The sequence below is a fragment of the Strigops habroptila genome, chromosome 4 (genome assembly GCF_004027225.2).
Source record: "Strigops habroptila isolate Jane chromosome 4, bStrHab1.2.pri, whole genome shotgun sequence".
NCBI lineage: Eukaryota > Metazoa > Chordata > Aves > Psittaciformes > Psittacidae > Strigops > Strigops habroptila.
Genome location: NC_046358.1, coordinates 54,763,301 through 54,789,007, shown reverse-complemented (window position 1 = coordinate 54,789,007; position 25,707 = coordinate 54,763,301). Strand labels below are relative to the sequence as shown.

The 25,707-nt window shown below is 33.9% G+C and overlaps 1 protein-coding gene across 2 annotated transcripts in view; it reads left to right on the top strand.

The window, feature by feature from the left end:
* Positions 1–24,726, top strand: part of PDE3B (phosphodiesterase 3B) — a 96,470-nt gene extending 71,744 nt beyond the window's left edge. For both annotated transcript variants that reach the window (XM_030483353.1, XM_030483352.1), the window contains 14 exons: positions 1,497–1,636; positions 4,789–4,895; positions 6,616–6,826; positions 7,373–7,446; positions 7,963–8,066; positions 8,848–8,982; positions 11,206–11,317; positions 12,127–12,240; positions 14,837–15,036; positions 16,766–16,969; positions 17,416–17,577; positions 18,983–19,229; positions 19,535–22,473; positions 22,521–24,726. In XM_030483353.1, the coding sequence (XP_030339213.1) occupies positions 1,497–1,636; positions 4,789–4,895; positions 6,616–6,826; positions 7,373–7,446; positions 7,963–8,066; positions 8,848–8,982; positions 11,206–11,317; positions 12,127–12,240; positions 14,837–15,036; positions 16,766–16,969; positions 17,416–17,577; positions 18,983–19,229; positions 19,535–19,758 (2,034 nt within the window). In that variant the 3' untranslated portion in view covers positions 19,759–22,473; positions 22,521–24,726. The remainder of the gene's footprint in view (positions 1–1,496; positions 1,637–4,788; positions 4,896–6,615; positions 6,827–7,372; positions 7,447–7,962; positions 8,067–8,847; positions 8,983–11,205; positions 11,318–12,126; positions 12,241–14,836; positions 15,037–16,765; positions 16,970–17,415; positions 17,578–18,982; positions 19,230–19,534; positions 22,474–22,520) is intronic.
* The last annotated feature ends 981 nt before the right edge of the window (positions 24,727–25,707 follow it).

Sequence of the window (25,707 nt, the reverse complement as noted above, 5' to 3'; positions counted from 1 at the left end):
TTTCCTCCTGCACACCCCCGCCTCCCTCCACTGAGTGCCAGATCTAGGGACGAGTTAACAAGTGGATTGTGGACTGAATGCAGTTAGAGATGATCTTTTTCCTTTCTCCTTTTTCCTTTCCTTTCCTTTCCTTTCCTTTCCTTTCCTTTCCTTTCCTTTCCTTTCCTTTCCTTTCCTTTCCTTTCCTTTCCTTTCCTTTCCTTTCCTTTCCTTTCCTTTCCTTTCCTTTCCTTTCCTTTCCTTTCCTTTCCTTTCCTTTTTTCTTGTCCCTTTCCCTTTCCCTTTCCCTTTCCCTTTCCCTTTCCCTTTCCCTTTCCCTTTCCCTTTCCCTTTCCCTTTCCTTTCCTTTCCTTTCCTTTCCTTTTTTCTTGTCCCTTTCCCTTTCCCTTTCCCTTTCCCTTTCCCTTTCCCATTCCCTTTCCCTTTTCCTTTCCTTTCCTTTCCTTTCCTTTCCTTTCCTTTCCTTTCCTTTCCTTTCCTTTCCTTTCCTTTCCTTTCCTTTCCTTTCCTTTCCTTTCCTTTCCTTTCCTTTCCTTTCCTTTCCTTTCCTTTCCTTTCCTTTCCTTTCCTTTCCTTTCCTTTCCTTTCCTTTCCTTTCCTTTCCTTTCCTTCTTTTCTTTTCCTTTTCTTTATTGTTTTTGTTATATATTTATTTAAAATACGACATCTGTGCAATGAATGCAGATATGCCAGAGCTGGCTTTGCAGTTTCAGTTTGGCGGTCCTATCCTTTCTATTAGGTTCTGTCAGTCACTGTTTAAGCATGAATATACTTTTCTGAGGGTATTTCAGTAAGGCAGAGCAGTAAGTCCTGAGTTATTTCCCTACAGGACTGTTTGAGTGCCATTGCCCTGCTTTGCAGAGGGCTTTGTGTTCAAGTACAATGATGATTCCCAGTGTTTGGGCTGCAGTGTGCCTAAACTAACACAGCTTCCAGGTTGGGAGTGTTGAGGTGGCTGGGAAGATTTCTGGGTGGTGTGGAGCTGGTATGGAAGCAGAGAGAGAGCCTTGATGGACCAGAACTGATCCTGTGCATCGTGCATCGCCCTTTCCACAAGCTCCACAATATTTACACTGTCAATATTTAGCATCTCAGTTATCAAAATCTCAGGCTGTCTTGAGAGGTTAAGAGCTGACTATAGTCATGTGATTGGGATATGTGGAAAAATAATCCATAATCCTACAGCAACTATCTCTAGAAGGTCTCCCTTTTTAAAAACTCTGAAGAGTAATTGTTGGACCACATGGAATTTGGATTACACATATCTTTACATATTTTAATTTGGGGAAAGAAAAGAGATATGAAAAATAATTATTCCTAGTAAGCAAAATACTTTGCATCTATTTTATTTTCTTGAGCAGTGAGTGAATGTAAGATACCGTACTTACTGTTTCACTATAAAAAAATGGAATAAATAGTCTTCTCAAACCATAAATAAAATTTTAATGTCTGGTTTTAATTATATAGATTTTAATCATGGTTCAATTATTCAACAGGGATTAAATAGCAGAAATAGCCTGCCATCACCACAGCTGAGACGAACTTCAGGAGTTTCTGGTATTCCACCTATGGAATCAACATCTAGATGGGAACGGAGTAGCAGCAAGAGATCTCATCAGGAATATAACACATTAAGGTAAGCAATTAACCATATTTTAAGGGCAATAATAAATGTAGCCTTTCTGAAATGTTCATGTCTGCAAGGTTGGAACATGACAGCAGAAGTGTTTAGTGTAAAATCTTGTGAATTAAGTCTCCAAATTCTGCCAGCATAAACTGGAAAAATGTTTCAAGTTAATTATATATCATACTTTGTAACTCTGATCTCAAGTAGAAATCAGGTCATTCTGAGGTTGAATGACATGCCTAGCAGTTTCAGTAGGAAATGAAAAAAAAAAAAAAAGCCCAACATACATGGTTGCAAAACAGACTTGTTTAACTTCTAAACCTTTATGGACTTACTTCTTCTCATTTTTACTTAAAATTTTATCTCTTTCCAACTTCCACATGCCACAAAATTTCTTTTCTTTATTATTTATTTTTAGTTAAATATTTTCTTTTTAGTTTCTTTTTAATTAAAAATAATTACATAACTCTCTTGCATTTAGTAGCCACTGTTATGTGTATTGCAACATTTATTATTCCTATGGTCATCAATCAAGCAGTAAGGCAGATTAAGAAAATCATCTCTTCCCTACTTGTTAGTCAGTATGGTGTAAATAAAGATTTTCTTTCCAGAATTAGGATTACGTTTTGAATTAATATTAAAATAATCGTATGTTTTTTCTTTTTGTTTAATGTGGCTTATGAGTGGAATGTCACAGATTTAGTTTTATTTAAATGTGTAAACGTGTATGGTTTTGCTTAATATCAACTAAGAAAAGTCCAACAGATGTCTGAAATTATGTTGCATCTTAAATCCATTAAAATCTCTGTAGGCTTCTTTGGTTTTTTTAATACACTTGTAATCTCTAAAGATTTTAATGGTTTTACATAGGTCATAAGGGCATTCTTTAAAAGAAAATACATGTTATGCTGATAACTGATAATTACTAGTAGTGGACGAAAGTTTATATACACAGATCCAAGAATTTATTAGATCAGTATTCTATTGAATTTTAAAGTGAACCATTTAAATAATTTGGCCCTTGCCAGTAGCTTTTTCCCCTTGATAAAATATGCTGTTCAAGTTTTAACATAGTAAAACTTAATTATGGTTTGTGTGTAAAGTATAATTTAAGATAGTTGTAGTAGTTTAAAGATTCTATTTTCATGCTGATTTGGTTACCAGTGTTGAAAGAATCTCCCCAGTTATAACCACGAGAAATAACCTGAGACCAGAGAAATTGCTTTAGACTTAGACTGTGCGATGCCAGTTTGAGGCGCAGCGCTGCTGGAGCAGAGGCAGTGCATGTTTACAGCGAGTTTCCTTGCAGCTTCTACCAACCAAAGAACCTACTCAGGCTCACCTGATGAAAGCAGCAATACAGAAAACACCCTTGCTCATACTCCATCACTTTTAAATTATCTGTTGACCCTGATGACCAGTGCTTCTAGTTAGCCATGTTCCCCTTCCCTGCTCCTGTCACCCCCATAAAGCCCTAGAATATGTTTGCTTTTTTTGTGATTTGCGTCATGCCCTTCAGAGGTCTTGTCAACACTTGCGCTGCCCTCGACTCCTTGCATCTCCCAGTGATCATTCTTACCAGGTTCCCTTTAGCTTCTAACACATAATCATCTCAAAATCCCCGATGGGTGCTTACCTTACAGGTAAGGTGAAATGAAATAGCCTAACTGGCATAGCTGTTCCTACTGCCAAAAGAGGCAGTCCTGCATTCCTAGAGCACTCGGTGCCATTGGCTCTGGCTCTTGAGTCAGCCCCTTAATTTGTGAAAAAAATAACAGCAATAAAAAGACAGTTTTTTCTGACTTGGGAAGCTGATTCAATCCAATGAAGGATTTAATGAATGTTAGAAGAGATGCAAGAAGCAGCAGGCTAATAATAAAAAGGGAGAGTAAAACAAACAACAAACTGTTCACTAGTAGGAAAGCTTATAAAAAATCAAAATTTTTTTACTTATAATGACTGATTTCAACTGAATTCTAGCTGAGAAAGATAAGATATTAAATAATGGAACAGTAAATTAATATTGCTACAAAATTTCATGTTGCAGACTTTTTTTCTATCCATCGAGTGTTCAAAAGCCGCTCTTGAGAGCTGCTGTTTTATTTGCATGCAAATTCTTGATTTGGTTTCTCATTCAAACACTAGTTCAAGATGAACTGACCTTACTTAATACATAGTCTTCCTACACTAAATACTGTTGCAGCATTTTTATGTGTGTTAAAAGAATACACGCAAGCTGTGATAGCTAAACAGTGTACAAATAGTGAAAAGTTCAGTCTCTCCCAGTTGTCAACCCAAACATTTTTTAAAGTTGACTAACACGTCAGAATCATCAGACTTCAGAAAAACAAATCTGTATTTATTACTTAACTCATTTTTGTATATTCATATGTTTAAACAAATTATGGGAGATCAAGTAATATTTCTGTATTTAACTTTTGTTTGAAATCTGATCAAACAAGATTAAATCTGGTTTGGTAAATACTGTTTTCCCATACTGAAATGAAAGAATTAGATTTACTTAAAATATTTGCACTTTACAGTACATGATACAGTTATTTTTAATTGCGTATTGCGTATTTTTTTACTAAAGGAAATATGTAACTGGAATTTTGGAGTGCAATTTCATGGCTAGAACAGCAGATGGCATAATTTAACAGTTGAGTTTAACGATTTAGCTACTGAAGTACAGTATGTCTTTGTCAAAACCAGCCTTAGTTTTAAGGTTATAATAAATAAAATCATTAAATATGAAAAATAGATTTGAAAAGCCAGGCCATGGCTGTGTAAGGTTGTCAGAGTATTTCCAAAGTAATCACTCTTAAATGTTCTCAAATCTGTTAGAAAACAGCGTGCTTTGTCATAATGTTCAAGAAAACCATATTAGAAAGTAAAACCTATGACATGTTGTCCAAATATACTGTGTCATTTCAGGACTGTATAAAGTTTTCTCTTGATTTTGCTCAGTACCCAACAGTTTTTATTCCATATAATTGACATTTATTCTCTAGCTGATCTTGGATTTTTTTCTTTCTATACTCTCTTTTTCTTGCATGGTAGTAGGCCTGTAACAGAGCAGTCTGGCTGATCTATAAGCATTTTATTTAATAAAAATGGAAAACAAGGTAGGAAAGAAAAAAAAAAATCTGTTTTACTTTCAGCCAAGGATCTCATTCAAATGGATCTTTTGGTGCAAACATGCTGATAATACCAAAACAAAGATCATCTTCCGTGACACTGGCTCATCATATAGGTCCCAGACGATCAGGTAAGACACTCCTAAAGACCTGATAGCCATCTGAGGTGAATATTAAAATTGTGGAAGGATTTGGCATAGATTTTATTCTAATGCTGTCAGTGTAATAAGCTAGTAAATATTGTAACAGTAGTGCTAAAATAATGTGTATATGAGAATTTCAGAGATTATAACTGGACTGTTTGCCCATATTAAGTGAAAACTTGATACTTATCTTTGCCTATCCATTTTACCATGATTAAAAATAAACTTGTCTAATAATTTTGTTTTATAAAAGTTTAAATAAGCAGGTTGGATTGAGCGAGGAGAATGCACTTCTAATTTTTTTTTTGTTGTTGTTTAAAAACCCAAAACTTGACCAGTTTTCTCTGTGTTACTTACTGATGGTTTGGTTGTTTCCCTTTCAGTCTTCTAAACACCAGGAACCATACAAACTCAGGCCAGATCTGCATGTAAACTCATTGTTGCACATTCTTAATGGTTCTGTCTTCATAAAAGCTGAGCTGCTTTCTGCTTTTTTCCACTTAATCTTGTGGACAATGAAGTGTAATGTTATGCATTAAAACCTGCTGAATTTGTACATGTAAAAAGGATGAAATTACGTAACCAACATTAGAGTATTAATCTGATTAAGTTCTGGAAGGGAATTTACAAATTGCTTCTCAACTTTCCAGTCTTTCTTTGCAGTAGTGAAGTGATATTTGCTTTCTAAAACTTCTGTCTCTGCACCTAGCAATGAGGACTTTGAAAAAGTTTGTCTTTTACTGTAACAAAATGCAATTATATACTACTGCTCAGGGCGTGTGAGTCAAGTCGGCGTAGCCTATGACGCTATTGGAAGTCTATAATCTATGCATTCCTTATTTAATGGCAATACTCTTCTTTCTCATGGGCATTTCATTCTTTTTGACAAAAGTGTGTTTGAAATGGCTATAAGTTACCTTGGGCGCTTGTAGATAGAACCTGTCTTTTGTATATTTCCACAAGGGAAAGAAATTATGTTTCGCTTAATGCAAAATTTTTTGTTGTAAATTTGTGTTAGGCGCAGAGCAGCCAAAGTCCAGATTCATCAGCTTTCTTTCCTAATTTACATGGACGCAAGCTTGAAGTAAATCCCAGCTTACTGTCTGAGCAGGAATGGGGAATTTCATTGACATAAGGAAGATGGAGTTGTTTGTTGTTTGCTTGTTTGCTTTTGTTTTTTCTCTGTAATTACCCATTTTTGGATTTTTACTTTGTTTTTAAAAAGGTCTCAAGCATATATTTTCTTTATTGCAAAACAATGTGGTAAAAGATTTTTATCTAGGTCAGTTATAAATACAGAATTGGTTTTGATGATTTTTTTTTTTTTTTTAACACCCCCCCCCCCCCCCCCCCCCGGAAAATTTGAAAAAGCAATCCTGAATCAGAAAGGAATATGGAAAGTTTTAGCTACTGATTAAATTTGCCAAATCTAAAAACAAAATCAAACCTTTGAAAGCCAGATGTTACAATACATTACATAGTTTGCCCATTCAGGCATTTAGCCTAGACTGCTACATAGTCGTAAATCTCAAAACTTGGTATAGATCTAGGTGCTTAATATTTGCTTGACAGTGTGAACTAGCAACTGTATCTTGACAGCTTGCATATTCTTTACAATATAGAAAGGTTCTTGTTGTTTAATTTCAGTCTTTCTACACAGTAATGTTTTTATTGTAATCTGAACCCCATGTAATGTTTGTTTTGGAAGGTGCATCTCCTGGCCTGAGTCCTGTGGGTTCACCTAGTCATGGATCTGTCTCCAGTGGGGCTTTCAGCTGCTGGTCGCCTGTAGAATTTCCTGATACTGCTGATTTTCTTACAAAACCAAGCATTAATATACATAAGCCTCCAGGATACCCATTTAGTTCTCCAGATTTTCAGCAGCAAGTTAAAACATCTGTAGGTTATATGTGTAGCAGGTACTGTAAACTGTTGCTTTTTTAGTAACTTCATGTGTGTTGAAAATAATACAATTAAAATGAAAAACAGAACGAGACTTATACAGCTACTAGTATACTAGGAAAAAAAAAGACATATGATTTCATAATAATCTGTAACTATATTGTCCAGGGGAGACTAAAGAATGCTGTATGTATGCCATTGATTTCAGATAGCTCATCCTCAAAAGCAGCAGTTATTATAGAGTAACAATATTTTACAAACTTTTAGAAAAGGAGGACTTCCTACCTGGGAATTGTATTCTGTATTTCTGAATACTTTCTAAATAGTTAGCTCTACTTTATTAATGCAGCGAGATGAGTCCATGAGGGTGATGCTTGATTATTTTGTAAGTTACAGGCTAAATCTGTGTGTGCCCAATTTAGGAGAAAATACTAAGATCATTTTGTGGAGGAACCTTCAAAAACATGTCTTTTTAAGACATTTACAGTTATTTTTCAGTACAACAGAGCTGTAGCAAAAGAAAAATTACTCAATGTTGTAAATATTTTTCATGTATTCTGTAGCTGTGGACGTCAGATACTCAAGCCAGTTCCCACGCCAGAACCAGAATTTGCAGAATATAAAGACAGAAGATCAGGTGAGATTTCAAAATAGACAAATATTTGATATCAATTTGCCTTTTTTCTTAAAAAGCCAATGAAATTAAAATTTTTATATTTCTACATAATTTTTTTCCTATACCTTAAGTAGCACATATAGACATATTTTATTTCAGTTTGTGACTTAGGATAATTAAAATAATCTAAAATATTGCCTGCTTCAGAGTAAGGATTTTATAACAGGCTTCTAGTCATAACTTTATAGTTCTGTACTCCATATATCAAGCAAGTTCTCTGCCATCTCAGCTAAACTAATCACTGAAAAAATTTTTGCAAGTAAAAAATTATGCTTCTAGCTTCAATGTTCAAATAGGCTTAGTCTAATAAATTTTGTCTTTTACAACTTTATGTTGTGAAACAAGCTATTGTTTGTTTAAACAAGCTATTACTGATATTTCTGTGATTAATCTGTATCATCAGCTCAAGAATTATTAGACAGTAGTAATTTATAAATAAATTATTGATGTAGTATTTATGTATGTATTTTCTTTAAGGTGAAATTGGAAGTGATAGTGTTTCAAAAGAATCTTTCCACCATACAGAGAAGAAAAAAGATGGAACGAAGGAAATGATCGATCAAGCACAAAATAATCTGCTTGTAAGCATGTAATTGCAAAAAAACCTTGCAATAACTTTTATCAATACATTATTCCTTTATCATTTCTAACATTCTGTAAAAAAGTCTTTGCATTGCTAAGAATTGTAATTTCTGAAGGGAAATGGTGCATCATTTGAATTCAGATTTTCATTTAACAATTATGTATGTCCAGCTTGCATAAATTTCACTAGCAAATGACAAGAATGATGGTGATTGTATTAATTTTTTGTTGATCAATATTAATTTGTGTAGATATAGCGTTGGTAGAATGCTCAAACTCTGACTGCCTAGTATTTTCTCTTGGAAGTTTATGAAAGATGGGGGAGTTTCAGTGAGACTTAAAAATGAACATTCACATAGTGCAGTATATTGGAAGTGCAGGGAGACAAATGGTTCAAGCTTTACTAACATTCTAGGTTTATACATTTATTTTTTTTAAAGCTTGTTTAATTTATGAACTGCTAGACCTTAGTAAATGTTCTGTAAGCCTATGCATATTTTTCCTTTGTTTTATTAACTCATCTTGTTTAAAAAGGAATAAGAATGAAAATATAACACTGTCTCAAAAAGCCCTGGAGTCTGTTGCCTGAAAATAGGAAAAGTCAAGCCCTAACTGTGCTATTTGTACTATTGATTTATTATATTCTCATAGTCATAGTTACAACACTATTCAATAAGTTCAATAATGATTTATCATTTTCATGGCTTTTTTGCCAATAAAACTGAAAAATTAGTTTTCATTGCTATTTTAGGGATGATAAAGTATCTTACTTTCATACAGGTGGATCAGAGTCCTACATTAGAACTAATGTTATTAGACCATGATTCACTAATGGAGAAGATGAGCAACTGGAATTTCCAAATTTTTGACCTTGTACAAGAACTGGGAGACCAGTCTGGGAGGATCCTTAGCCAGGTTTGTTATCTTTTATTATATGTGGGAGGGTGTGTAAAACTTGTCAGGCTTTCATATTTTATTTAAACCGTGAAGAAGTTTTGCAGTCAACATACATATGAATGCTAGCTTGAAAAGTGCAAATGTCATTTCTCATGTACACCATCTCATTGTAAACCATAAAAAGTGATTGATCTCTAGACAACTTGGTCCAAATTTTCTGAATTTTATTCTCAATGTAAAAATAGGTTAGATACACACTTACTAGGTTTTGTAGTAATATGCCATTTGCTATGAAAAAAAGGTCTCCTGCTTTCAGAATTACTACCTTGTTTGTCTTTTTTATTTCAGTAAAATATTTCTGCCAGCACTACACCTGTGCGGGAAGAGAAGTGATCTTTTAGGCAGTCTTTTGCCTTTTGATCCTACAAACAATGGGTTTTTTTTTCCATGCTGCTTTCTGCATGTAGTATCCCTTTTTATCTCTTTCTGACTTACTACTAAGCTCTTTTTGTGCAGTTTCATGGTGTGCTGAAGCCAACCTACTGGCAGGTGCAAAAGTATGATCCTGTTTGCTCTTCCCCAGCCTCTTCCATTCATCAATGTCATCTGGAAGCTTCTGTCTCTTTCTTTATAGTGGATTTAGCAATCATGGAGCTATAGTGTGGGCTGGATTTGCTTCTGATCTGACCATAAAATATTTTATTGCCAGTATCTTAGTTTTCTTCCCTGGAGTAGAATGCGTGTTACTCTTGTTCAAGGGTAGTGTTGGGAACAACCAGCGGGAGGGAAGGAAACAGGTTAGAAGCACTCAGGTGCAGTTGGAACCATAAGCCTGCACCTATACTGAAGAAAGGCAAAAATAATTGGGATAATATAGTTTTTATTATTAGACACTGTTTCTTTCTTTCATAATATATAATATTCTGGGTGTTGTTTTAAATCTTCAATTAACCTTGTTCGCTCAAATGCTTTCAGATCTTTTGCCATGTCAGTTGGTGACAACTGTTAATGTGCAGACTAGAATGCCACAATCCAATTCTGAGTGGTGTTTTTACCGTAGTATACTAGTACTCTGATGCACATTAGCTTGCATTTAATTTGTGTGCAATCTAGGGGATAGTTCAAACCTGTAAGTACTTCAGTGTGCAGGTTTCAACTTAATTCTACCAGTATTTCTGTATCAGTTCTTCCTGATATTGTATGTATGTGTACTACTTGTCCTCTTCCTCCTGTCCCAGTCCTTTTGTCCATTGTGCTGTGTAAGCATCTGATACATATCTTAGTTAAGAGGCAATTAAAACCTATATTTTACTATCATCAGTTGTAAGGTTCTCAGATTGGGTACGTGTAAGGGGAATGGTTGGGGCAGGTGGAAGGAGGGATGTCCCCTCATTTGCTCTCCTGTTTCTTTTGGGCACCCCCCACACTTCAGAACTTAGTCTTTCTCTTAAGTGTCTGGGAAGGAAGGGACAAAAATCAGTAACAGTGACTTGTTTTGAATAGCTTTTTTAATATTTGTAGTCTTGGGGGAGGATTAGGTCTTTCCAGTCACTAAGTTCTACTCCTAAACCATGTACACATGGTTGTGGAGTATATATATGTGTGGGTGTTCCAAGTACCTTTTTGAAATATTTTTTCATTTATCAGCTAGCTTTGTTAAAAATACCCAAGATAGGTCATAAATGAATAAAAGAAATAAGATTTCTTTGCCAGAGTCTCAAAAATACATACAGTGGTTTTGACTTGTTTTTTGTTTTGGTTTGGTTTTTGGGGGGGGTTTTTTGGAGGGGGGAGGGGAGGAGTGAGGGGGTGGGTGGTGGTGTTTTGGTTTTGTTGTTTAGTTGTTTGGGGTTTTTTGTCTCTGCTACTATATTTAAGTAATTTGAATTTTTTAGTAAGTAAGAATATAGATTTCTCTTTTTTTAGGTCACTAATGGAATAAAGCATGAGCTCTTTAACATTATGCAAATTTTGGAGAATTTTATTAAAAATAATCAGTTATGCATAGAATTTATCAGTAAAGAAATAAAAACTTTTATTATTCTGTATTTGAGAGGGTGATAAAAAAATATTTAAACATGTCTCTTTAATAATAGCTTTCAAATATTCTTTAATGGAATGTCAATAATTTCCAACTCTATTAGCAAGCAAAATTTTGAATACAGGAACATTTTTAAAGCTGAAAAAGCAGACTATGCTTAGGTATATTTTTCAAACTAAAATGCACTTATATATTTTTAGGTAACTTACACCTTATTTCAGGACACTGGTTTGTTTGAAATTTTCAAAATCCCAACTCAAGAATTCATGAATTACTTCTGTGCACTAGAAAATGGCTACCGAGATATTCCCTGTAAGTACTATCCAATTACATAAATTTTTCTTTTATATTAGTGTCTCCTTTAGTGTGTGTATTATTTTGATATTTAGGTAGACAATATCTGAACTTACTATATTTTTAATTAATTTTTCAGAATTTAGAACTGATTAGTGAATTACAGCAAAAAAAATTGGTGGACTCAAAACCTGAATTTGTTCATATATAGGTTGAATTTGAATGAGTAGTTGAATTCAAACATACTGAACTCAATGGGTGAACAGTTGCTGATTTAATAGAAATTTGGTTTAGGCCCATAATAGAATAATAAGAAAACAGAGAATTTTGACAGTAATTATTCATCTTGCTGTTTAGGGCAGACACATTTATTGGGAAACAAAACAAAAAAACACCCTCCACCTTTCCCCACCCCTCCAGCCCCCATGTCACAGATGTTCATACCACGTGCTTGTAGGTATTAGATTAGAAGCAGTGCTAGTGGCTCAATGTCACTGATTTAAAAAGCTGCTTAATCCCTTCCTGACTCTCAGGAAGCATGTGAAGTATGCTTGGATGATGTTTGATGTTTATCTAGCTTGTTTCTTAAACATTGGCTGATACAGCCTCTAGTAACAATTTAAATTCAATTTTGCCTTTATATTTAATCAAAATCTCCCTTATAGTAAATTTGGTACGTTACAGGTTGTTTTGTTTTGTTGGGGGTTTTTTTTCTGTTTGTTTTTGTTTTGTTTTGATTTTTTAATTTATTTTTCCTTTTTTTCCCTTTTTGATCCTCTTGATTATATTTCAGATAATATTTTTGATAATATGTTGATAATTTTCAGATCACAATCGCATTCATGCAACAGATGTTCTTCATGCAGTATGGTATCTGACAACACGACCTATTCCTGGATTCCAGAAAATTCCTAATGAGCATATAATGGAAAGTGATATGGGTATGTATTCACATAGGTTTTTGGTTTTTTTTCTTTTGGTATGAGAATGTTTTAATGAAACTACAATAGGTAAAACAAATTACTCTGGAAGAAAATATCTGATTATTCTCATAACTCAAATATTTGTTTGTATTTTAATATAAGACAATAGAAATATCACAGTGTTAGTATGCACCATTCAGAGATACCATGGAGTAGATTTTTAGGAAAATTATTAGATGGGTGATGTTGAGTTTGTTAGACAAGAATACAGGCTCACTTAATGTGAATGAAACTCCTGTATACTGCTACAGTCAGCATATTTTTGGTATTTGAAATACATTAGACTAATATTTCTTAACTGGAAAATTAAATGGACCAAAGTAAAAATACCAAAGTCAAAGTATATAACTTAATGTAAGTTCTCCTTAATGGTTTTAGTGTAAAAATTAGTATTTTGGAATCCTGTATTAGATATCACATTCAGACGTTGAAATGACTACCCTAACAGTAACATCCTTCAAAGAGAAATAAAGACTTCAAATTCAAATTTTATATGACATTAGTTCTAATGAAGCTTGCTTTTCTGTTGTCTGTGACTTCATGGAATTAATTTTTAAGCTTAGATTTGTAGTTTTTACTAAAATGTGTACTGTAAGTAAAATATAATGATTCTAAATATAAACTTTTATATTAAAATCTATGTATTTAATGAAAATAATATGGAGAAATCAAGCATTCTCTAAGAACTCTGTTTTATATGTGAAGTAAAAAATGTCAAGATGGGGCTGTAGTTTTAAGAAGTAATTTGTGAACTGTATAGAACATCATACACTATATGTTATTTTTTCCTTACTAATTAGCCCCCCCTGCTGTCACCTTTCTCTTTTTTCTATGTTTGTCAATACCCACTGATTGTACCCTATTGCATTTTTGAGTGTTAAAAGGGTTGGGACTGGAGACTTGACTGGAGGAAAGAAAAATGAGAAAAATATTTTTGTTTCCTTTTACAAAAAAAAAGGTACATTAAAATAATAAATATATATTCTTATTGCTTTGGAACTCTTCCAGTATCAGTGTTACTAGGATTTTTAATCCTCGCTTATTCTATTAAGGCAGAAGGGCCTCCTTTTATTATGCAGTGACGAAAGAAGTACTATTGCTTTTTCTTTTTTTTTTTAAGTAGTGTTTTTGTCTGGGGGAAGAGGAGAATAAAACTGTGAATCTCCTTATTGTGCAAATATTTCTAACTTAAGGGGTTTTAGTTCTTTTTGCAGTAGTTTCCACTGTCCCCTGAGCTTTTCTTATAGGTCTGCAGTTCAAGAAATGGGCAAATTATAGAAATACTACAGGAGATGCTGATTGATCCTTTATTTGCCTTACTTTATTTTTCATATTGGAGAGAAACTGTAGAATTCTCTTTTAGTGCTGTCATTTTTAAGAAGGTAATGAAATTCCAGTTCTGCATAACAGCAGGAAGTGTTTAGCACCATGACAGTAAGGGGAAAGTAAAAAAGTAAGAGACCTTAACAGTAACGTGGAACCATTTGTATCCATGTGGATTTTCCAAGATCTGTAATTTGGACTCTGAGATGTACATTTTTGTTAGATTTTCTCCTCTTCATTCCCTCCCATGGAACAAATACCTAGAAGTGCATTTTAATAATTAAAAACTTAGATTGTTATGGTTACTTTCTAATCTAAAAGACCGCTCTACTGCAGTCAAGAGGCACAGACTAGATGGCAGTGTCCCTTGTTCCACTAGATTACCTTCTGTGCTTACTGAAACATTCCTCTGAACCAGCCATGCGCAGCATGGAGTGAACTGTAGCTGCAAAGAGAGTGACTTCCTCTGGTTTATGTCTTCTAAGGCACCATAGATTTTCAAGGACCAAAGCAAATTTTTTCTTCCTTCCTCTCCTCTTCTGATGAGGGCAGGAAGTGTGGATTTGTGCCCCACACATATTGCCAGAATTGTAAAATCTATTTCTTTTTCTAAAATTGCATGGCAAGAGTGACCTCTGACTGTGGTGTATTAAAAATACTTCTTTTTCCTGATTATGACTGTTCAAAGCTCTTCTGAAAGTCTCCTTTATTTGTGTGAATGATAGTTATCACTCAGCATTGTAATGGAAAACCTTGTCTAAAAAAATGATCCCAAGGTATATCTGTATACAGTACTAGGTAAAGAATTGGTTTTAGAACAGCAACATTCCACTTCCCAGTTTTGGGACACTTCTTACAGGCTCCACAATGTCCTGTAGGATTTTGCCCTCCTTGTCTAATGTCATGAAATAGCCGAAGGTTTTTATGTATTTGTAAGGCTGCCCTCCCTCCCCTTTTGGACAGCCCATGTGGCCATGGCGAATTTATAACTTACTGGCATTTCAACTTTTCTTCAAAATTGGTAGTTTATCTATAAAAAACAGTGTGACTTTTCTTTTTTAAGTACAAGTTCTTCTTTGCCAATTATTCAGCTCCACAGTTACAAGGATAACTATATTAAGATGGTGCTCAGGATAGTTATCTGGCTGAGTCATTTAAAATGTTATAAAAATATGAATTAAATAATGTTAAAAAAAAAAAAAAAACAACTTGTATTTTTGTATTTTCTTAGATGAAGCCAGTGGTATTTCTCCTGTTCAAGTCAGCTACATTTCTTCAAAAAGTTGTTTTATTGCTGATGATAGTTATGGTTGTCTGGCATCAAATATTCCTGCTTTGGAATTGATGGCTTTATACGTAGCAGCTGCCATGCATGATTATGATCATCCTGGTCGTACAAATGCTTTTCTAGTAGCTACAAATGCACCTCAGGTAAGAAATCCTTTAACCAGAAAATTATTTGTCTGTATCTGGAATCAGATTAATGACAACTTCTCTTCTATATCCCTACTGTAGCCTGCTCAAGATCATTTGCCCAACTTAAGAAATGGGGAAAATAATTTGTATTTAACTTGTATAATATTTTTTTTTTTTTTTTTCCTCCTCATAAATTCCATATTGGTTGTGTATGGGTGTAAAAATAATTTCAATTTACAAAATTTAAAATAACATAATTCAATGAAGGTTAGAGTAAAAGTTTATTTCATAGAAAGCTGGCCCTAGGACTGTCTAAGCAGCTAATTCATTAATATCTTACATTTTGGGAGTCCTCTGAAATCATAGTGGTGTCTGCAATTACTGTAAAAATGTAAATAAGCATTACCTTTAAGGGAGAGCGAGTGAAATAAGAAGAAATAAGTGAGGCATCTTTGTTTTTATCTCCCATATTCAACTTTGTTGTTAGAACAGGGAGTAAAAAGACTGGAGATGCTGTGCACTTCAGGGTCTAAAAGGCTAAGACAAAAGAGGTAAAGCAGAATAAAGCTAAACAAAATAGCAGATAAGAAAAAAAAAAAAAAGGGTGGGGCAGGGAAGAACTGAAAGGAAGGAAAAGCTCTGAAGAAAAGATGCCTGAACTGCATGGTGAGATATTCTTATCTAAAGAGTGGAATATTACCTGGGAAGAATATTTATGATGGCTATTTGGATCTCTTAATAAATTAGAGACAAGAAACTTAATAACAACAGCAAGAACAACACAATAGTAAACCAGAAACCAGTACAGCTTGCCAGGAGATGGAGACTTTAAAAGTGAACTTTCCAGTCAGTTTTCAACAATTCCTTATTGCAAAAAAAACCCATTTAGGATGCAGGCAGTTACGTATTTCTGCTGAAAACAGTACACAAGGAAGAATAAAACCAAACAACAGAGACATTCATCTCTGATTTTCAGAAATACATTCAGTTTGTTAATAATGTCTTCCTTTCCTCAAAACATAAAGATTATTTTTGCCATTTTCCAAATAACTTTTTCAGGTCCTATGTAATCTACATTAAATTAATTATTTTCTAGGATGTTTTGTATAAACATGGGAGTTGTGAGTAAAACCTACTGTTTTAATATTTTAGTTAACTCACAGTTAAAATGTATTCATCAGCATTAAATGTAGCGCATTGAAAACTAGTGATTCTTCACACCATTTCATATTAACCACAGTTCTTATATGGTTTGGAGTTCATGTGTTTTGGTTTGGGTTTGTTTTGTTTTTTAACAATACTGAAATTAAGAAGAATTAAAAGCATGTACTTAGATCTGAGGTTTAGGTTTGGTTTGGGAGGGTTTTATAAATGTCAGTGTGTGTGCTCCCCTAATCCTGCCAAGAGTGCAAGGTCTACATTTTAGGTGGTTTGTTTATGTGTGTCTGCAGTATGAATGTAGATGTCACTAGGATATTATTAAGGACTTCTCAGGAAAGAAAAAGCTTTGCTAATTGTTCAGTTTCATTGTTCTTTTTTATCCTCATCTGCCATTTTTCTTTAACTCTCAAAACTAGAAGGCAAAACATCATTGCCAATGCTTGTTTTCTTTTTTCTTTTTTTATTTTTTGTAATAAAGACTCGTTTCTAACTAGCCCTTAAGCTTCAGAATATTTATTATAATTTTAAATCTTTAATCTGTCATTTATGACTCTTTTGGGTTGTTTTGTTTGGTTTTTTTTAGGCTGTTCTCTACAATGACAGATCAGTCTTAGAAAATCACCATGCTGCTTCTGCCTGGAATCTTTTCTTATCACGACCAGAATACAACTTTTTATCAAATCTTGATCATGTAGAATTCAAGCGCTTTCGTTTCTTAGTGATTGAAGCAATCCTTGCCACAGATCTCAAGAAGCATTTTGATTTCCTTGCAGAATTTAATGCCAAGGTTCGTTACATTTTAGCGTCTGCACTGAGCTGGTCATGATATACTGATTTTAGTGTTGCTACTCAGTAGTTATTAATACTAATGACTTGCATTTAAAGTTTTATATCATTTAAATTTAAGTTACTAAAAAAATGCAAATAAATATTTCCTTTGTACAAACCAATTGTACTTTGTTTTATAGGTTGCTTAGTAAGCCTAGAAGATCTGACATAGGGACCCCCAGGAGACATTGATCATATCTCTCATTTCCATCTTCTGAGAGATAGTAAATTTTATGGTTTTTTTAATGGGGGCTTTTTGTGTGGTTTTTTTTCAGTGGTTGTTCTTGTGTTAGTTTTTGGTTTGGTTTAGGTTTTTTACTGTATAAGATAAAAAATTATATAGAAAAAATAATGCAAGTGTCTGTTGTTTTAACTTAATTTTAAAAATTTATTTTCTCAATCCAGGTCAATGATATCAACAGTCATGGTATAGAATGGAGCAATGAAAATGATCGCCTACTGGCCTGTCAAATATGCATCAAACTGGCAGATATTAATGGCCCAGCAAAAGATAGAGAGCTGCATCTGAAATGGACAGAAGGCATTGTTAATGAATTTTATGAACAGGTGGGTATGGAAAGTGCAATTTACTCTTTTTTAATGACAGACAGATGATCAATTCTTTGCACTACCTAATATATAACTAAATCAAACATTATTCCTTGTGTTAAATCTTCAGGTAAGGTATTTCTGTCTTCTCTTTCTGAATACTGAAAACTTATTTTTATAGGTAGTGTATGAACATGACCTTTTACTTGCTATCAGTTGCATTGCACAGAGCAAACAAGCTCTGTGCCAATGTTGTCCATTTTTCAGATATCAGTTTATTTTCTTTTGGTGTTTTTTTGTAGGATGATGTTGATAAAACAGCATAACTTCTTCTACATTGGGAAGTTAAGTTCACTGGTATGTTTCCAGGTGAAACAGTATGTAGAGTATCCACAAGACTGGAAATGTATATTCACCTAACTCTTAGTGCAAAGACAGAAGATATTTCAAAAGTTACTTAAAAAGTTAAATATTAAAAATACACATTAGTAACTAAAAGTATTAAAATGTAAACAAGAACTTTACAGTGGAACTTTGGTAAATAATTCTATCAAGATTAACTGGGAAAAAGTCTGAAAATTCATTGACTATTTTTACATTTACAACTTCTGTAAGCCCCCCTAAATATATTTTACATTTGTACTCTGACATTTTTCCGTAGTCAACTTTCTGAGGAGTTAACTATTCATGAGGCAACAAGCAAGGATTGAAAAATTTCTTTTTCAAACCAGGAAGATAAAAGTGAACAACAAAATCACTTGGGAGATTTAAGCAATAGCAATAATAATCAGAAGTGCTTACGCTTACTGTAAGACTGTAGTATTCTAAGTTGCTCCTTTAAGAAAAAACCTTTTTGTAAAACTGTCAGGTCCACAGAAGTGCTGAGGTAAGGGATTGTAACTCAGAGTTGTGTATGAGCAACTGTTCAATATTTTCTTCTCCAATTTATAAAATGGGAAAAAACCCTAAACCAAACCATTTATTGTAGATGTTATAGTTCATTTCATTTTTCGATGACTCTTGGAGGAAGTCATTTACTACAATGCCTTACTCTAGCTGATTGCTTTCCCATTTTCTCTGTTCATTAGCTCAGCAATTGGAAAGCTCTGCCTACCCTGAAGCTGTCCTGTAAAGGCAGAGGACTGGCAGCTCCAGTAGAACTAGGTCTCCATCTATGCAGAAGAGTATCTCACAGCAAAGCTGAAGGGAGGGTTATGGGCTATGCAAGTTTGAGCCATAGTGTTTCTTTATTTTAAATTGGCCTACTTACGTTTTCATTCACTTAGTCTATACTATTATTGCCTCTAGTAAAAAGATACAATCCATGTGGTGGTTACTTGGTTCCTTAAAAGTAATCTTTCAAATAAACATTTAAAGCTAATTTTGTGAGAAGTTCTGATAATTTTTTTCACTTCTTTTTCAGGGTGATGAAGAAGCAAGTCTTGGATTACCTATAAGCCCCTTCATGGATCGTTCTTCTCCACAGCTTGCAAAACTGCAAGAATCTTTCATCACTCACATAGTTGGCCCCCTTTGTAATTCCTATAATGCAGCTGGATTGCTTCCAGGCCAGTGGGTTGATGAAGAGGAGGATGCAGAAAGTACTGAAGATGATGATGGAGCACAGTTGGAGAGTGATGATGAAGAAATGGAACATGATCTTATTTTCAGTAAGTTTCTGTACTTCAGTTGGTGCCTATGGTTGTCATTTAATAGATTCAAACATAGCAAAGATGTTTGAAATTGTATAGTACAAATGTTGTAGATTTTTAACAAAATTTTTAATAAAATTTTTAATAAAATTTTGTTAATACCAGGAGACATGAAATTTGAAACAAACTTGTTATCCTTTGCCATGTCACTATTTAAATATTCTGAATAAGCGTCCATGTGTTAAAATGTGCCATTGGTTTTGTATGTTTAAAATACAATTACTTTGAATCTCAAACAATCAAATATGCTTATAATTTTACAGAAGCTCAAAGAAAAAAAGGTAGACGAATATTTTGCCAGCTAACACACCATCTCAGTGAAAATCACAAAATATGGAAGAAAATGATTGAAGAGGAAGAAAAAAGTAAAGCTGAAGGAGCTAAACTGCTGACTGAGATCTCACCTTTACCTCAAGCAGATGAAATTCAGGTTATTGAGGAAGCTGATGAAGATGATGAGAGACAACTAGAAGACAAGACATGCTAAGAAATCTTCAGTGGTGTCCAGTATGATGATAGCCTACTTTTTTTTTCCACTGTGCTGACTTTAGCCTGACACAGTTCACATAAAATTTGAAAGGCCTTAATACTGTGAGAGGATTCTTTCTACTCTAGTGGAATCCCACTCCTATGCACTTTCGCCACACAGAATATGAAACTTTATTCAAAGATTGAGTATTGTATACCCTGATGCAAAGTTCTTTATGCCTTAGTTGGTATAAAATATCCTGATATAATGCTGCCTTGCTGAATATGGAACTCATTTTCCTTGAGGTACCTGCAATTTTTAAAAGCATTCAGTGACTTCAATTACCAAAGTGGCAAGAACTTTTTGCTAACAAGGAAATGTAGGATGAATCCTAATATTATCTTGAGTTGTTTATTTCATGTTGTTTTTGAACATGAATGAGAAAAAGTCTGTGCCTATAAGAAAACTGTCATTGTTGCAGTGCGAGCCTGTTGTGGGGTGTCTACTTAGTGCAGTAGTGTGCTTAATGTAGTCACCTCAGAGCACCTGTTCAAGGACTGTGACATAAATGCTGAGTTCTGATATTTGTGGTTTAAAAAAGAAAAAAAAAAATCCAGGTGCATCTATTTCTGATGCTTTTTATTATTGTGCATAACCTGATGTTTTATTTTTGCAGAAAATATTAAGGTTTGCAGTGGGTGTTCATGATAATTCATCGAATACAAGGCCATTATCATCTGTTGCCTTGCTGTTATGTGGTAAACATTAAAAACCTTTTCAGCTACCTAAATTATTAAGGAATCTTATTCTTTAAGTCTAATGCTATATTTCCTGCCCTTACTCAGGTTCCTGTTTAAAAACAAGTCAACCACATCATAGATTTTTACTTTGCACCAATTTCCATTATTAAATTTTATGGAAATAAGATCGTATTTCATTTATTCTTTGTATGTAAAACTTTAGGAGAATTAAAGATTAAAAAAAAAAAAAAGGAAAAAAAAAGATAAACTACTGTTTCAAAATGGCTAGTGTATTTTAATGTGCCCTGCATCTTTTCTCCTATCAAAGACATAGCTTATATTGCCTTCAAGTTTGATGTACATCCTGAAATAGACATACAGAAAGCAGATGGTGAAAACTTTGTATAAAGCCTGATAGTAATATAAATATCACTGTATTATATTACATTTTAGATTGTTGACTTTTCAAATAAAACTTAGACATTCCACACTTGTATTTTTAGGAACAGTACCACTGTAGGTCTAAATAATAATAAGAAAAAAAAGGCATAAATTTGGCTACAAGTATGCAAGCAAGTCACAACTAAAACTAGTTTTGAAAGTGCACCTTTTAGTAATAAATATTTATATGCTGTGCAGTTCAATTGAATAGAAACAAATGCACATGTGTGTAAGTTCCTAAACTTAGCATATTTGTGTTTACATTTACATCAGTTGACTTGAAAAAAAAAGGTAACATTCCTAAGAAAACCTTGTGTAAATTGTATTGCACTATGTTACACAAACAAATTTTTATTCTGCTCTTTGATTGGCCAGTTTAAATAACTGAAAGGAATTCTTTTTATTATTATTATTATTATTTTCCACTAATAAGCTTTTTGTTCAATCATTTAGAAGACCACTGAGACATGCTTTTGCTATTTTATATATTCGGTGCCAAATCCCCCTTTGCTGCCATTATTACTATCACTGCATTTTTTGTAACATAAGCAGTGTTAAAAACCAGGTATTTCTGTCATTAATAAAATGTTGCACTACTGAAGCTGGCACTTACTGATCATTCACTTGTATTTTACATATCTTGTTCATATATTTTCCTAACAGATAATTTGAAGTCTACATAAATTATGCTTGTTTCAGTATGCTGTTTTGTCAGCATTTTCTGTTTAGCTTTTGTGTTTGTATATAAAAAAATTCACTTTATTACTGTTTAGTTTCATTTTGCTTTAACTGAAAAAAGATGCAAATGGGCTTGTCTGAAGTTCCTGCTATGTTATTTTACATGATAGTTTTCCACTTAGTTTCATTTTAAAAATGAAGATTTAAAACTAATACAAAGAAAAAAATAAGAAGGTAAAAATAACATTTTTATCTGTTACTAAAGCATTGGCAGCATTTATATCTGGTGACAACTTTGCCAGCAACTTTTTTATCTCAGGTTTTCCTTAAACTCTTTAGAAATACTGAAGCAATTTTAAAATTCAGAAACAAGTAGCAAACCTCAGTGTTTAATAAACTATAATGCTGATATGTATTTCCAGTTAGATATTTTCAAGTTACAATAGCTTGCTTCAAAGATACATTTAATTATTAATGTATCCAAAATCCACCTTAAAATGTCTGTTATTTCTGTATACATAATATGTGACTAATTGGTACTCTAGGAGCAAGGGGAAAAGAATATACAAATGTCATCAAAGGGCATGTTTGCAGAAGTGGATGTAACTGTAACTGAAGGAGTCTTAATCTTTCAGAAATTATAATGGAAGGCCATTTGAATGTTGATTGAGCTGTTGTCAACAATAATACATCTCCATATAAGGCATATCACTTATTCTGGTAACAACCCACTGAGATATTACAACCAATCTACATCTGTGATCACACTTCAATTTACAGCTACCAGGGGATGCTAAGGAGCACAGAAAAGTACGCAAAAGAACACACATAAAATACTTTCTAAAGTAATACTCACTTTTGGGGTTTTTTTTTGGTTTTGGTTTTTTTTTCGGTTTTGTTTTTTTTTTCGTGTGTATGAAGAAGTAGGCCTAATTAGCCTGCACTGACGTTTATGCTGCTACAGTAGATACACCTTTTATGGATAATATTCTCAGGTTTAAGTAAAGTCTTCAGCCCCTTTCCTATCAAAAATCTCCTATCTCCTCATTGCCTTTTACTATGTATGTTGGATTACTTACTTCTATGCATAGAGTGGATACAGAACTTCACTACAAAGTTTTCTGTAAGCACCAAATTCCTTCCATGCCTCTGGAGATCTGGATGTTATAGTGGTGTTGAACTAGTCAAAACTAACTACATGGATCCTCTTCCCATGAATTCTTCCTCCATGTCAAACTTGGTTGGTAAGTCTAAGATTCAGAATGAAAGTACTGGTGTAATGTTGCTCATGGTAAGTCCAAATTAACAAAGTTTTGCAAGACCTGATTTGCTCTGTGTATAGAGCCATTTCTGCTCTTGAATTCAATTTTAACCACAACCAGTGGCAGGTCAATCAACAACAGGAGTTACCAGAATTCAAGAAGTCACTTTTAACATTGGTGCTTCCACCTGGGCAGGCGTAGTTGAGGCTGGGCTTCTGGTTCCTCTAAAAGTATACACAGAATTTGAGGTAATCCAGTGTGTGGCACTAACATTCACAGTGCAGTACTTTCCCTTTTGTCCAATAAACGTTTGAGAAGGTGTGAGAGGTGCAGAACTGGAAGTGTCTCATACACTGATGAGCATGAGATCAGGAATCCCAGTCTGAGAGACATGCTTTGGAGTAAAAAGATGGAGTTGGTTTAGGTGATGAGAATTAGAAAGGAGATGTAAGGATGGCATACACACACACATGGTTCTTCTTCAGAAGAGAGACACTGTTTATTGTTTCAAGCCAGTTCATTGTCTTCAATAGAATGTGGAAACAGGACAACTTTGCTAAGAATATTTAGATTATTAAAAGTTAAAATAGAAATGAAAATTAAATTATACTACTAATTACAACACAAATTTTCTTAAACTTGTAATGCAAGTTTAAGAATGTTTATTTTTCTGTGGCCAATAAAGATTAGACGAGAGAAAATAAACATATGAAGTTGGTAAAACGAGGTACAAAAATTATGATCAAAGCAGTGTTTTGTTTTTTTTTTCCTTCAGCTTTCCTCAGTATTATGTTTCTGGACAACGTGCTGCTTCATGTCATTAAGGCAAATGAGGTTATGAATTGCTTTCATTTTTTGCAAAGAATTTTCCTTTCAATATCTTCTGAAGTAAGCCTTGAACTTGCTATAAGAATCATACTGCAGATTCTGATTTCATTTACCATTTATTCATTCATCAGATACTGCCCTATGTGATTTCATTTAATAGGGCCATAAGTAATTAGTACTTTTGTCCTCTGCTAAATGAGAAAGAATAAGGTCTTATATTTCAGAGGAAAGAGAAAATTACGCTTATGGATTAAGCTGCTATAGAATAAACATTCCAATGCACTTGAGTTTCTAGTTGGCAGTGACCCTCCTGGCATAGTGTATATCCCTCACATCCTATTGAATCTACCTAATAGATACAGAGCTTTTCTGTCTCAGTGGTTTTGCTGTCCATTCGTTAATCACATTTCTCTAAGACATTTCTGGCTTAGATTGGAAAGAATACTTCTGGTTACCTGCAATACTCAAAATTAAAAAAAAAAAAAAAGAGTAACTAGCAATTGCTTTTTTGGTTAATAATAGCATTAAGCTATAGAAAGTGATTCCAGTAAAGAAGAAACTGTTTTCCTTTGGTACTGAGATTGAAACATCTGTCCAGAAATTGGCTGACTTTAAATGCTATTGTTGTGATATAGTCAGGATACTGAATAATAAATGCTTAATATATTTAAGGGATTGACACTTACTTGGTTCTACCTGACACTACACACAGCCTTTAAAAAGGGCACAACACAGTCAGAAACATTTGACCGGAAGGATTCTTTTGGAATCTGTACCATGTGAGTCATCTTTTGGTTTCTGTGCTTGAAGAGATCACAGGTGATAGCATCTGGTGTATACGATACTCTACTGCGCAGGTTGTATTACCCGGCAGAATGCTACCATCTGTGAAATCGAAGTTAAGAGAGTAAAAATCTTATACTGAGGAGAAACCTTCTGCCTTCTGGTTTATCTGTGAGGTTTCAGAAAAGTAGGAATGCGTTAACATTAAACCAATAGAGCTTTTAAATAACAGTGAGAGAGTGTAGTGTTTCAAATTATTCCTACCATTAACCTTGTGATTTGTCCATGTTCTAAATATCCTGCCAAAAAAACAGGTGATGAGTCACTTCTGATTCATCTCTCCAGATCAGCAGAACCCTTTGCACCTACCAAGAGATCAAAGTATTTTCATTTTTCTTGCATATAAAATAAAGACAAATGCTTAGCTTAAAATGTAAGTTTTATACCAAAAATCCAAATGGTAAGCTTGACGTTACTTATTGGACGTGGAGAGCAGGCTGCAGACTTTGTCACCTACACCAATTAGATGTGAAAACTTGCTCCTATACGTGGTCATTCAAATAAACTTAGTATACCCCTCTTTTTTTATCATGACATTTATCCTACTAGAATTTATTGATCGCTAGGGTATTGCCAATTTATCTGACTCATATATTAACTAAGCTTTCTCTCAAAGAAGTGAATGAAGAAGCCCTCCTATTTATCTTTGAGAATGGGTTTGTGATAATTTTGTTCTATTCATCAGAAATAAGGCATTATCAAAACAATGTTTCTAGTTTCAGATGTCACACTCCAAGAAAAGTATCTGTCCATTAGACAGATTGTAGAATTCCAGTACAGATTGGTGAGACTGACCAGAATTATGGAAGACATGGCCTAAAGAGAAGGGAGAAAGGTTAAATTAATTCCAGATATTTTTGCAAGTCTAGAGCAAATGAGACTTGAGTGAGATATTCTGAGGTTTTAAATAATACGGCTGCTTTGAAGAGCAAAGTAATCAGAATAATACTTTCCGTGTTCGTAGTGTTTAGGACAAGAAGTAACAGCTTTAGATTGCAAGGAGTAAGATTCAGGCCCAACATGGCAAATTGTTTAAGGATTGAGAGGGCTGTGACTCACTGAAATATATTGCCTTGGAGTATTAAGGAAGTCTTTGAAAATAAAACACAGTCTGAAAAAAACATATTACTGGGTCAGATGAGTGAAGTACGTAACTTACTGAGATCCCTTCTGGA